Here is a 12,916-nt window from a genome sequence, read left to right as displayed (position 1 = left end):
AGGGTATTTTTGAAATTTATTGAAGGTTTTAGGGTCATTTGGGTTTTTTTTAAGGTTCTATGGGTATTTCGGTTATTTTTTAGGTTTAAGGTGCATTACTGTCGTTTTTTAGGTTTTAAGGGCATTACTGTCACTTTTTAAGTTACAAAGTCATTTCAGTCTTTTTTTTTGGTTTTATGGTCATTCAGGACATTTTTTTAGTATCTAAGGGTATTTCAATTATTTTTTAGGTTTATAGGGTATTTAAGTCATTTTTTAGGTTTTTAGGATATTTCAATAATTTTTGAGAGTTTTGGGGTTATTTTGGAAATTTTAAAGTGTTAGGATGTGTTTTGGTAATTTTAGTATATTTAAGGGTATTTTGAAAATTTTAGAGATTTTAGGAGTATTTTTGTTATATATATTCGTTGATTATTAGGTAATTTGGTGGGGTTGGGTTGGGTTGGGTTGACTATGCCCATATGTAATGTTGGTATGGCTTAATGTGACGATGGAATTGTCAAATGTGAGTAAAAAAAATTAGAAATATTGAATGTGACAAAAGTACAAATATGAAATAAGAATGTGACGATACATTGAAAAACTATTGAATATGAATTATTAATTAATCATTGTTTATTTTCTACGATCAAAGCAAATGGGAAAAAAATTCTAACAATGAAATAAGAATTTAAGCTACTACTTATACAATGTTGCCTTAGTAACCTTGCACAAAACAAAAACATGAGACAAACACATGGAATGGGTTTGAATTTTTTCACAAAGAAAGAAAGCATAGGATACCTATCATTAAGTTTTGTGAATGTGAATAAATATTGCACATTAGTATCTAACTCTCAACACAAATAATGAATGTTGCACATTAGGATTCTAATCTCAAAATTCCCTATCCTTGATACAAAACACTGAATTACGAAATTGAAAATATCAATTAAACAAAAATTTAAATAAAAATTAGGATTCCAATCCCCCCAAATAATCAATAAACAATTAAATTTCAATTTCTGGGATTCCATTCTCCTAAATCACATGAACCTAGATAAAATTCACAATATTAAAGTCAAATCTAATGAAGATGCCTAAAAAACATAAAACTTGGTGTAGTAGCCTTGATTGATGACTAAAGAACCACCGAATGTGACTAAAAAACTGTCACGTATAATGTTGGAACTGCACAATGTGAGAAAGGAACCATTAAATGTGAGGAAAAAAAAAAGGGAACCACTAAATATGAAAAAAAAAAAAAAAAGTCACATGTGATGTTGGAACTACATAATGTGAAGATGGAACCGTCAAAAGTAAGAAAAAAGTAAGGGAACTACCAAATGTGACAAAAGAACTGTCACATGTGATGTTGGAACTGCACAATGTGAGGATGAAACCATCAAATGTGAGAAAAAAAAGGGAATCACCGAATGTGACAAAAGAACTATCACATGTGATATTGGAACTGCACAATGTGAGGATGAAACTGTCAAATGTGAGAAAAAAGTAAGGGAACTGCCAAATGTGACAAAGGAACTGTCACATATGATGTTGGAACTGCACAATGTGAGGATAGAACCGTTAAATGTGAGAAAAAAGTAAGAAAACCATCAAATGTGAGAAAAAACTATCACATGTGATGTTGGAATTACATAATGTGAGGATAGAACTGTCAACTGTGAGAAAAAAGTAAGGGAACCACCTAATGTGAGAAAAGAATTATCATATGTAATGTTAGAACCACGCAATATGAGGATGAAACCATCAAATGCGAAAACAAAAAGAGTAAGGAAACCACCAAATGTGACAAAAGAACTATTACATGTGATGTTGGAATTGCACAATCTGAGAATAGAATTGTTAAATGTGAGAAAAAAGTAAGGGAACCACCAAATGTAAGAAAAGAACTGTCATATGTGATGTTAAAACTGCACAATGTGAGGATAGAACCGTCAAGTGTGAGAAAAAAGTAAGGGAACCACCTAATGTGAGAAAAGAACTGTCATATGTGATGTTTGAACTGCACAATGTGAGGATGGAACTGTCAAGTGTGAGAAAAAAGTAAGGGAACCACCTAATGTGACAATGTGAGGATGGAACCGTCAAATGTGAGAAAAAAAAGTAAGGGAACCACCAAATTTGAGAAAAAACGATTACATGTGATGTTGGAACTGCACAATGTGAGGATAAAACCGTCAAATATGAGAAAAAAGTAAGGGGAACCACCCAATGTGAGAAAAGAACTGTCATATGTGATGTTGGAACCGCACAATTTGAGGATGAAACCGTCAAATGTGAGAAAAGAAAAAAGGTAAGAGAACCACCAAATATGAGAAAAAACTATCACATGTGATGTTGGAACTGCATAATGTGAGGATGGAACCGTCAAATGTGAGAAAAAAGTAAGGGAACCACCAAATATGAAAAAAGAACTATCACATGTGATGTTGTAATTACACAATGTGAGGATAGAACCGTCAAGTGTGAGAAAAAGGTAAGGGAACCATCCAATGTGACAAAAGAACTGTCATATGTGACGTTGGAACTGCACAATGTAATGATAGAACCGTCAAATGTGAGAAAAAAAAAGTAAGGGAACCACCAAATATGAGAAAAAAACTGTCACGTGTGACGTTGGAACTACACAATGTGAGGATGAAACCATCAAATGTGATAAAAAAGTAAGGGAACCACTAAATGTGAGAAAAGAACTGTTATATGTGATGTTGGACCTGCACAATGTGAGGATAGAATCGTCAAGTGTGAGAAAAAAGTAAGGGAACCACCCAATGTGACAAAAGAACTGTCATATGTGATGTTGGAACCATACAATGTGAGGATGAAACCGTCAGATGTGAGAAAAAAAAGTAAGAGAACCACCCAATGTGACAAAAGAACTATCGTATGTGATGTTAGAACCGCACAATGTGAGGATGAAACCATCAACTGTGAGAAAAAAGTAAGGGAACCACCAAATATGAGAAAAGAACTGTCAGATGTGATATTAGAATTACATAATGTGAGGATGGAACCGTCACATGTGAGAAAAAAGTAACCTGGTGTAGCAGGTTACCTACTAGTGGGTACTGTACCCCATTTTTTTGGAGGGGGTACCGTAGAATTACTCATGTTTATTTACTCTAATTTAGTTTATTTTTTCTTTATAATTTATGTACAACATTATTCAAAACTGTTTTACATAAAACAAGCCAAGCGCGTGCTCAGAGACTTTTCTATTTTTTTGAAAAAAAGTTAAAAATTTACATCTATTACAATTTTAGATTACTACATTTTCCAATCACAAAAAAACTTAGAGGTGTGATGAAAAATTATTTCACCTACAAACTCATAATATTCATCACATCCCTAAACAAAACTTGGAAAATGTAGTAACTCCAAATTATAATAGATGCAAATTATTAACTTTTCAAAAAAATAGAAGAGTCTCAAAGAGGCTAGTGTTTATTTTATTGAGTATAGTTGTAACCTTAGGTTACAACCAATTTTATACTTAAACTTTGTGCTTTTTTTAATAGCAATTCAAACACAAACTCTCACTAACGTATTTTCAAAAGTTTTCCCTTATTGTTTTTATATAGGAATTCAAACACAAACAAAACTTAAGGATAATTCAGCAAAAATATATCATTAACTCCCACATAAAATTAAACTATTCTTTTTTTTCATCAAATCCTAAATTTCAACCTCTTCTAAAATATATCATTAACTCTCACATTTTTAATTTTTTTTTTTTTTCTAAACCTCTTCTTCCCTATTTGAAAGTACATTTTCTATTTGAATTTGGTTACTTCTTAGTCCTTCCTTTCTTTTCTTTTTTCTTTTTTATTTTTTTGCTTTTTTAAATACTCGAATACTCTTAATGGTTCGCTTACTCTTTTTTTTTTTTAAATCTTTTTTATGGGGAAGTACCTTTTTTTTTTGAACCATTTAGGGAAGTATGTTGGGTTACTTTAAAGAAAAGAAAGAAAAAAAATGTCCAAAAAGAAAAAATCTCCTCTCAAAATCACGATTTTTTTAAATCTCAAACAAAATAATTGAATTTAAACAAAGTGATAAACATCAATTTGTTATCGATGAACTTCTTAGATTCAAATCCTTTAAAAAGAGTTTGTGTTTGAGTAAAAAATTTGAAAATATATACACACAAAAGGAAAAGATAAGCAAAAAAAGAAAAAAGAAAAAAAAAAGAGATTTGATACATGTAGATAAGTATATTTTCTATTTGAATTCGGTTACTTCTTGGTCCTTACTTTCTTTTCATTTTTCTTTTTTTTTTTTCTTTTTTTTAAACTCAAATACTCTTAATTGTTCGGTTAATCTTTTTTTTTTTAGTTCTTTTTTTAGGGAAGTATGTTGGGTTACTTTAAAGAAAAGAAAGAAAGAAAAAAAAAATTCTCCTCTCAAAATCACAAATTTTTTTTTTTTATATCTCAAACAAAAATAATTGATTTTTTTTTTTTTTTTTGCAAGCAAACAAAAATAATTGAATTTAAAACAAAGTGATAAACATCAATTCGTTATTGATAAACTTCTCAGATTCAAATCTTTAAAAAGAGCTTGTGTTTGACTTAAAAGTTTGAAAATATCCACACACAAAAGGAAAAGTTAAGCAAAAAAGAAGAAGAAAAAAACTGATACACGTGGATACAAATGACAAAGGTATACAACAAACACTCAAATAGAGCTTTATGCCAAAGTGATTACTTTTGGGCTTTATTAGACGTATAGACAACTTCAAAAAAAAGAGTTTGTGTGAGTTAAAACTTAAAACTGAAAAGTTTGAAAATATCCACAAAAAGAAGAAGGAAAAGATAAGGAAAAAAAGAAAAGAAAAAGAAAAACAAATACACGTTGGTGCAAAGGAACAAAAAAGAAGAAGGAAAAAAGATTTTGAGGCATGTGATATTGAAGTCAATCGCAGGTAATAATCAATAGTCAAATACCATTGAATCCCTATAAAAATCTCATTCACCCATAGGTAAGTACACCTCAAATTCTAAATCATTGATAACATGAAAGGTAAGAACCTATGAAGCACGGGTGCGTTTCGGGACTCGGGTGCGGGTGCAGGTGCAAGATTCGGCAATTTTTGAAAAAGTAGGGTGCGGGTGCGGCGGGACTTGGCGATTAAAAAATTGATAAAAATATTTTTATTTATATTTTCTATATATTTTTACGATTAAAATATTCTTAAAAAATACATTATTATGCCTTGATTCACAAAACAAAGAAAGAAGAAGGCAAGAAACACATTACTATGCCTCTGAGGTGAGAATTTCGGCTGTTTCGGCTAGATTCAAGGCCGATTTCGACTTGTTTTGGCCGTTTCCGGCCTGTTTCGGCCGTATCGGCCGTTTTGGTCGCCGGCCGATACAACCCGATATGGCCGATACGGCCCAATTCTAGTCGAATCAGCCCGATTCGACGCGAATCGAGCCGCGTCAACGAGAATTGAGCCGAGTCTGTGCGAATCTGAGGAAAAAAAAAAAAAAAAAAGCTTAGACGCGGCATTGACGTGCGGGCAACTACGTCGAACGCCGCATCGAACTCGGGTGCGACACTCTCCCAGCCGTGTCCGTGCTTTCTAGGTAAGAACTCAAACAATAGTCAATGATGAAAAAAATTTAAAAAAATAAAAGAAAGAACAACTTGCAATTTAGATTAGAGATGCAGAAGATAGAACTTGAAAAGCCATTTGAATTGTGTAAATTATGTTGAATCGTTTAGAATCCAAATCTGGAAATAGAAAAAGAAGAAAGAAGAGGTCGTATCGTTGAGATCGAATTTGTATAATTTGAAGAAGAAGGAGAGTATAAATATATATATATATATATATTTTTTTATATGGGAGAATGAGATTGAGAGTAGATGTTATTGGGTTGTAAACTGCCAAAATGTACGTGGGTTTGTGAGTTATTAATGTAAAAAAGTTTTATTTTATATATTTATCCTTGTTAGTTAAAAACTTGTAAGTTAATGGTATAAGGGTATTTTAGAACTATGAAAATGAGGAATCCAAACAGGAAAAGCCCCTTAAATAATACTATACATGTGCGTTTGGGAAGCACATTTTGTGCTTCCCAAATGCACATTTTGCGTTTTTGGTGATTTCAGATTTTTTTTTTTTTTTTCCAGCCGAAAAGTTTGACTTTTCCCATGAACAGTACACATTATGCACTGTTCACGGACCCACAAATTTCACTTTTCAACCACTTTTTCATTAAAAATGGGTCCCACGGTATTATTCACATATTTATAAATTATTTTATTACAATATTTTTCAGTTTTCAGTTTTCAGTTTTTAGCTGTATCCAAACGGACCCTAGATATCACAAAATTATCTGTGCATTGCATTGTCAACTTTACGGGTTATTATTAAAAACAATACCACCACATAGGCGCACACCACACGTTTTCCTTTTTTTCTCCACCCCCTTCCCTTTTTTGTTTCCATCTAAAATAATTTCAGAGCATCTAGGACCATTTGCCCAAAGCCTTTCGCATCGATCTTGAAGTCTTGGAGCTCTGGTTTCGTCAAGTTGTCCTAGTTCCAACGGTAGATTGAGAAGGTTTTCATAGATGTGGAGGTATGTGCTGATGGTTCGACTTGCTAGTTCTGTGCATGTGACCGGATTTGGTCAGATCGTCTTCTTTGTAATTTTTTTTCTTTGTTCAGATTTTCAGCTTTGTTGTTCTAATTTAATTGGTTTTATGAGAATAAGATTGTGGTGTGTTTTGATTAAGAAGAGGAGGAGAGAGATCTTTACCTTCAAAATTTTTTCTAGGATAAAAAATCCTTTGATTCTGATCTCAATAAGAGAATGCATGCATTACAAAAATTAGAAAGATTTTGATATTTTTTTTCTCGTTTTCTCAATTTGTGAGTAAAACTGTCTTTGGTTTTTCTTTCTTCAAGGCTCTGAGAGAGAGTTGCCTTGTTCTCTGATGAGAAGTGAGAGAGTGAAGAAATAAAGAGAAGAGAAAAGAGAAAGGGAAAGGGATGAGAGAGAAAGAATCATTCTTTTATTCAGTGGGATATTTTTTTTAATAGGAAAAAATGGTTTGGAGTAGGTACAGTGCTCTCCAGGTCAAGACTCAAGGAGGTACTGTAGCAACTCTAAAAATAAATTTGGAGTTGGGGGAGGCTGTTTGAGGTCTCTTTGTGTGTTTGCTCTCCAAAACTAGCTTTAGAGCATTTCCAACAGATTAAGCAAATTTTGGTACTGTTTGGAGAATAAACAGTGACTTTTACTTTTTAACTACTCATTTTTTCAAATACACTTTCCAACAGATTCTCTTTCCCATTCTCTATTTCATTTAAATATTGTTTCTTCATTTATTATTTATTTATTTTTTAACTACACATTTTTCAACATTTTTTTTATTCAATACCTGATTATTGTAATAAAAAAAAAAACATTTGAAGAATGAACAATAGCCCATCAGACTTGATGAGCTACTATTTATGAGCCAAAAAAAAATAATTTCGAGTATAACGAGTCCATTGGAGACTATTTTTATGGTGCCATTCTCTATTATAGAGATTTTTATGTATTTAGCTACACCATTGGAGATACTCTTAGAGAGCCTATTGAAGATGCTCTGATATTCCAAGGTGATGTAGGACAACCTAGGCTTCCCACCTAGATTAGTCGTACCGTAAAACCTTAGGCTTCCCACCTAAGGTGTTTGGAATCACCACCAAACAAATCAATGCAAATAATCTCAATAATGATAATAATAGTATGTAAAATACAAAAGGAACCATCTGGAGCTTTATATACAACTTCCAGGAATCATAATGATAAAGATAAACTCTCCTAAACAAATCCTAAACAATCTCAAATACTAATACGATAATCCTAACAATCTCAAATATGACAAACCCAAATAAAGATAACATAAATGATAAAGATAATCTCCACAGATGTGCCATCATGTGGTGTCCGCACCAACTCCCCTGGGGTGGGAGAAACTCGACCCCGTCGAGTAAAGCCTATAAGGATCAAGTGACATCAAAATAAACTCCATCAAGCCACAAGCTCACTGGATCAGCATGGCGTCTCCATCGACGCTCATATGTGCGAGTGATAAAAGGTAGAGATGAGGTGGTAGCAAGTGTATCCAAGTAAGCCTCCAAAAGAGCGGGATCAAGCTGCTGCAACTCCTCTCTAGTGATCCATGTACAGTCAGAATCAGGCCGTCCTCGCCAGCGAACCAAGAAGCGCTAAACTGTTCCATCCCTAGTGAAAAGAGACTGCTCATCCAAAATAACATCAATAATATCTTTATGTGCCTTTTGGAAACAAGATGGTGTAGGGCTAGGGACAGGGTTAGCCAAAGAAGAAGAGAGAGGATCATCAAAAGGGTCATAGGGAATAACTACTGGACCTTTAAAAGCAAGTAAATCAGCAATATTAAAAGTAGAACTAATACTATAATCTGAAGGTATATCAATCACATAAGCATTAGGTCCAAGTTTCTTTAATACCTTGAATGAGCCAACACTGCGGGCCTGCAGTTTCTTAACGGTTCCTGAAGGATACCGTTCAGGCCTGATATGAATCATAACATAATCTCCTACGTCAAAGTCTACATGATGTCGATGTAAATCAGCCTGAGTCTTATACTTAAGATTACTAGCATGAATTCGTTTGTTGATCTCTTTATGCAACTCATGCATGTGACTAGCAAACTCTACTGCAGACACAGAAACCCTATCATGTAAAGACATTGGGAGAAGGTCTAAAGGTCTCCTAGGTGTATAACCATGAACAACTTCAAATGGGCTCATACCTATGGACTTATTGATTGAGTTATTGTAAGCAAATTGGGCTACAGGGAGTATAGATTCCCAAGTCTTACCATTCTCACCTATGAGACACCTTAAAGATTTCCTAGACTCCTATTGACAACCTCAGTTTGACCATTAGTTTGAGGTTGGTATGCTGTGGAGAATTTCAACTTTGTTCCCATCATGTGCCAAAGGGTCTTCCAAAAATAGCTCATGAATTTAACATCCCTATTTGACACAATTGATTTAGGCAACCCATACAACTTAACAATCTCATCAAAGAAAATCTTGGCTACCTTGGATGCATCAGAAGTCTTAGAGCATGGAAGAAAGTGAGCCATCTTAGAGAACCGGTTTATCACTACAAGGATGGAATCAAACTTCCCAAGGACGGTATGGAACTGGTAAAGGAGTGTAAAGGCCAGTATTTTGCTTGCAATGCTTAGCTAGTTGACATTGACGACATTGACCAATTATCTTGGCAACATCCCTCTTAAGACTTGGCCAATAGAATTGCCTCTCTACCTCTTCAATTGTCTTATCACGTCCAAAATGTCCTGAAAGTCCTCCCGCTGCACTTCCCAAACCAAAAAGTCTCTAACTAATGTGCGGGGGATACAAAGCTTATTGGCTTTAAACAAGTAGCCATCTCGGAGGATAAAATCATCAACAACCTGAAGATGCTCAGTCTTAAGTGTAGTGTACACTTCTCCAAAATCTGGGCAAGATTCATACTCCTCTTGCAACTTTTCAAACCCTATGACTTTTGTGCTCATCACAGAAAGTAAGGTGACTCGGCGACTCAAAGCGTCAACTACATTATTCTCAACACCAGATTTATGTCTCAAAACAAAAGAGAATCTTTGCAAAAACTCAACCCAAGGGACGTGTCAAGCATTTAATTTCTTTTGGGAATTGATGTGGCGGAGAGCATCATGATCCGAATAAATGACAAACTCATGGGTTGTCAAATAATGGCTCCAATATCTTAAAGCTTGTACCACAGCATAAAGTTCTTTGTCATATGTTGAATACTTCTTCTTAGCCTCATTTAATTTCTCAATAAAGTAAGCTATAGGGTGACAATCTTGGCTAAGAACTCCTCCTATGCCTACACCAGACGCATCACATTCCACTTCAAAGACCTTATCAAAGTCTGGTAGGCGCATCACCGGTGCTTCTGTCTTCTTCTTCTTGATTTCTTGAAATGCTTTACCAGTAACATTTGACCATTGGAATTCGCCTTGCTTCATACAATTAGTGATTGGTGCCATGATTGTACTAAATCCACGTATGAAGCAGCGATAGAAAGTTGCAAGCCCATGAAAACTGCGAACCTCATTAATGTTCTTGGGTTCGGGCCAATCCATTATGGCCTTGACCTTTTGTAGGTCAGCAGAAACTTCTTTAGATGAAACCACAAAACCTAAGAAAATGACACTATCAATGAAGAAAGAGCATTTCTTTAGGTTGGCATACAAGTTTTCTCTCCTCAAAGTGGAACAAACTTGTTTAAGATGGTCCAAATGTTGCTCTTTTGAGTTACTATAAATGAGGATGTCATCAAAGTACAATACCACAAATTTGCCCATGAAAAGCCTTAGTACTCATGTCATCATTCTCATAAAAGTACTAGGAGCATTTGATAACCCAAAAGGTATCACAACCACTCATATAGAACATCCTTTGTCTTAAAAGCAGTCTTCCATTCATCACCTGGGCGAATCCTAATCTGGTGGTATCCACTTTTCAAATCAATCTTCGAAAAGATTGTGGCTCCTGACATCATATCAAACATATCATCTAACCTAGGGATAGGAAAACGATACTTCACAGTAATCTTATTGATTGCGCGACTATCCACGCATATTCTCCAGGATCCATCTTTCTTTGGGGTCAAGAGTGTAGGGATTGCACATGGGCTTAAGCTTTCACGCATAAGTCCTTTGTGCAAAAGCTCATCCATTTGTCTAACCATCTCATCATGTGAGGAGGGCTCATTCTATAGTGGGGCAAATTTGGGAGTGCTGCTCCCGGGACAAGACCTATGGCGTGTTGAATATCATGCATAGGAGGCAATTGATTTGGAAGCTCCTTAGGGAAAACATCTTGGAACTCTTGAAGCACTGACCATACTTCTTTTCTTGGTTCTTCAAAGTTATCTAGTGCAATTTCCTTAACAACCATAGCAAAGATGATGGAGTCTTGATTGACAGCTCTTTCAAGTTCTTTTGGACTAATGAGGTTCATACTTTGCTTTTTGGGCTCTTCTCTAGCCTTACTTGCACTAACAAACTTAGTTTTGACTAGGTTAAGCTTAATCCTTTGTCCATTGTGCATGAAGGAACAAGAGTTCGAGCGACCATAAAGAGTGACATCTAAATCATAGACCCATGGTCGTCCCAAAAATGTGTCCTACATCCATTGGAATCACATCATATGAAATCTGAGCCTTGTATGAAAGGATATGAATAGGAACAAGACACCTATCCTTGATGGTGATAGATGAATCATCTACCCAACAAACCTTATAGGGCTTAAGATGGGCAACTAACTTCAAACCTAGGAGGGAGACAAGTTTAGAAGAAACTGCATTAATGCAACTTCCACTGTCAATGATAACCTTGCAATTTGTGGTTCCACACTTGACAAAGGTTTGGAAGATAGTATTTCTTTTCCAATCATCACTTTCTTCGGACTGTGCTAGAGCACACCTAACAACACTCATTATAGGAGTATCAAGACTACCTTCATTGAGGTTATCAAAAGATGGTAGGGCTCTAATGAAGCTAATTGGGTGGAATCATCCTCTCCTATTTCTACAATGTCTTCAGTGTTAGGCTCATAGACTACTTCTTCTACCTCTTCCTCTCCATCCAATTCTTCAATCAACAAAGTCTTATTAGGACATTGGGTAGCCATATGACCAAAGCCTTGACACTTAAAGCACTGGATTCTAGAATTTGGTCTAAATGTCTCTCTAACCACACTCTTCCCTTTGTCTTCTGGGCGTAAGGGCCTATTGTTGGGATTGGGTCTAGTTTGAGGACCTAGTTGGTATTTACCCTGAGGATTTTCTTTTAAGTGTAAGGGTCTGTTGTTGAGATAAGGCCTATTTTAGGTACCTTGGAGGTATCTACCTTGGGGACCATCAAAATTGTTGCGAGGCAACATGCGATTGTCAAATCTCCTTCCACCTTGGGGCCTAAGGATCAGCTTTAAATCTTGTACTAAGGTATAAGCATCATCAAGAGTTGAGATTTGTCGAGCCACCAATTCTCTTTGAAGATCATAATTAAGACCTTTCCTAAATCTACTCAAGGTAATTGGCTCATCCTCAGTTGCATTGCTACGTATCCTGTACTCTTCAAATTGTTCTACGTACTTAGTAGCAGACCTATTGTCTTGTCTCAAATCATGCCATTGATCCAACAAGTTGCCTTGATGAGAGACTGGGAAGTACTTTTCATTGAACTTGGCCTTCATTTCTTCCCAAAGAGTTATGGGTGATTGGCGGGTCTTACGGAGGTGGTTGACAACACTATCCCAATGGAGTTTTGCTCTTCCTACAAGTTTCATTTTGGCAAACCAAACCTTTCTATCCTCAGACAGGTCATACCACTCAAAAAAATGCTCCATCTCTCGCACCCAATCATTGTAGACCTGAGGGTTCCTAACACCATCGAAGGTAGGAGCCTCTACTTTGATATGCTTAGCAGAGTTGTCTTCATTGTCTCTATGGTCTTGCCTGGGGTAAGGGCCATGCCTATTATTATTTCTGCCATTATTTGCATTTTCCTCGTCATACCTAGCCTTTAAGTGGCCTAGACGGGCAGTAAGCTCTGCAATGGCTTGTCTTAATTCATCTTGGGGAGGAGGATCCATGTTTAGGCGGGATTGTGGACTAGACTGGGATTCAGAACTAGACTCTGATTTGGAATTAGATTGTTCTTTAGAACTAGTTACTAGACGACTACTACGCAAATGCATGCAAAGAGATCAACAAACTAATTCTAGCAAGTGAATAGTAAGGATAATACTCAAGTTAAATTATATGTGAAGAGAAGTCATGAATTCCATAGGTTGTTGCATTCAAGCAGTACTAGCTTCAACAAG

At 35.5% G+C, this 12,916-nt stretch overlaps 1 protein-coding gene across 1 annotated transcript; it reads right to left on the bottom strand.

The window, feature by feature from the left end:
- Nucleotides 1-9,690: 9,690 nt before the first annotated feature.
- Nucleotides 9,691-12,685, bottom strand: LOC115967170. Its single transcript, XM_031086238.1, has 6 exons — nt 11,926-12,685; nt 11,549-11,682; nt 11,328-11,498; nt 10,776-11,215; nt 10,517-10,608; nt 9,691-10,226 (listed from the first exon to the last, which is right to left on the bottom strand). The coding sequence occupies exons 1-6, from the start codon at nt 12,683-12,685 to the stop codon at nt 9,691-9,693; spliced, it is 2,133 nt and encodes a 710-aa protein (XP_030942098.1).
- Nucleotides 12,686-12,916: the final 231 nt, after the last annotated feature.

This window comes from Quercus lobata, chromosome 11, assembly GCF_001633185.2.
Source record: "Quercus lobata isolate SW786 chromosome 11, ValleyOak3.0 Primary Assembly, whole genome shotgun sequence".
Taxonomy (NCBI): Eukaryota; Viridiplantae; Streptophyta; class Magnoliopsida; order Fagales; family Fagaceae; genus Quercus; species Quercus lobata.
This window is presented reverse-complemented; position numbering and strand designations above follow the sequence as displayed.

Coding starts and splice junctions, on each gene's coding strand:
- LOC115967170 (XM_031086238.1), bottom strand. CDS start 12,685: ATGGATCCTCCTCCCCAAGATGAATTAAGACAAGCCATTGCAGAGCTT. Junction 11,216..11,327: donor CCCATCTTAAGCCCTATAAG/GTTTGTTGGGTA, acceptor CAATGGATGTAG/GACACATTTTTGGGACGACC. Junction 10,609..10,775: donor CCTCCTCACATGATGAGATG/GTTAGACAAATG, acceptor TCCTATCCCTAG/GTTAGATGATATGTTTGATA.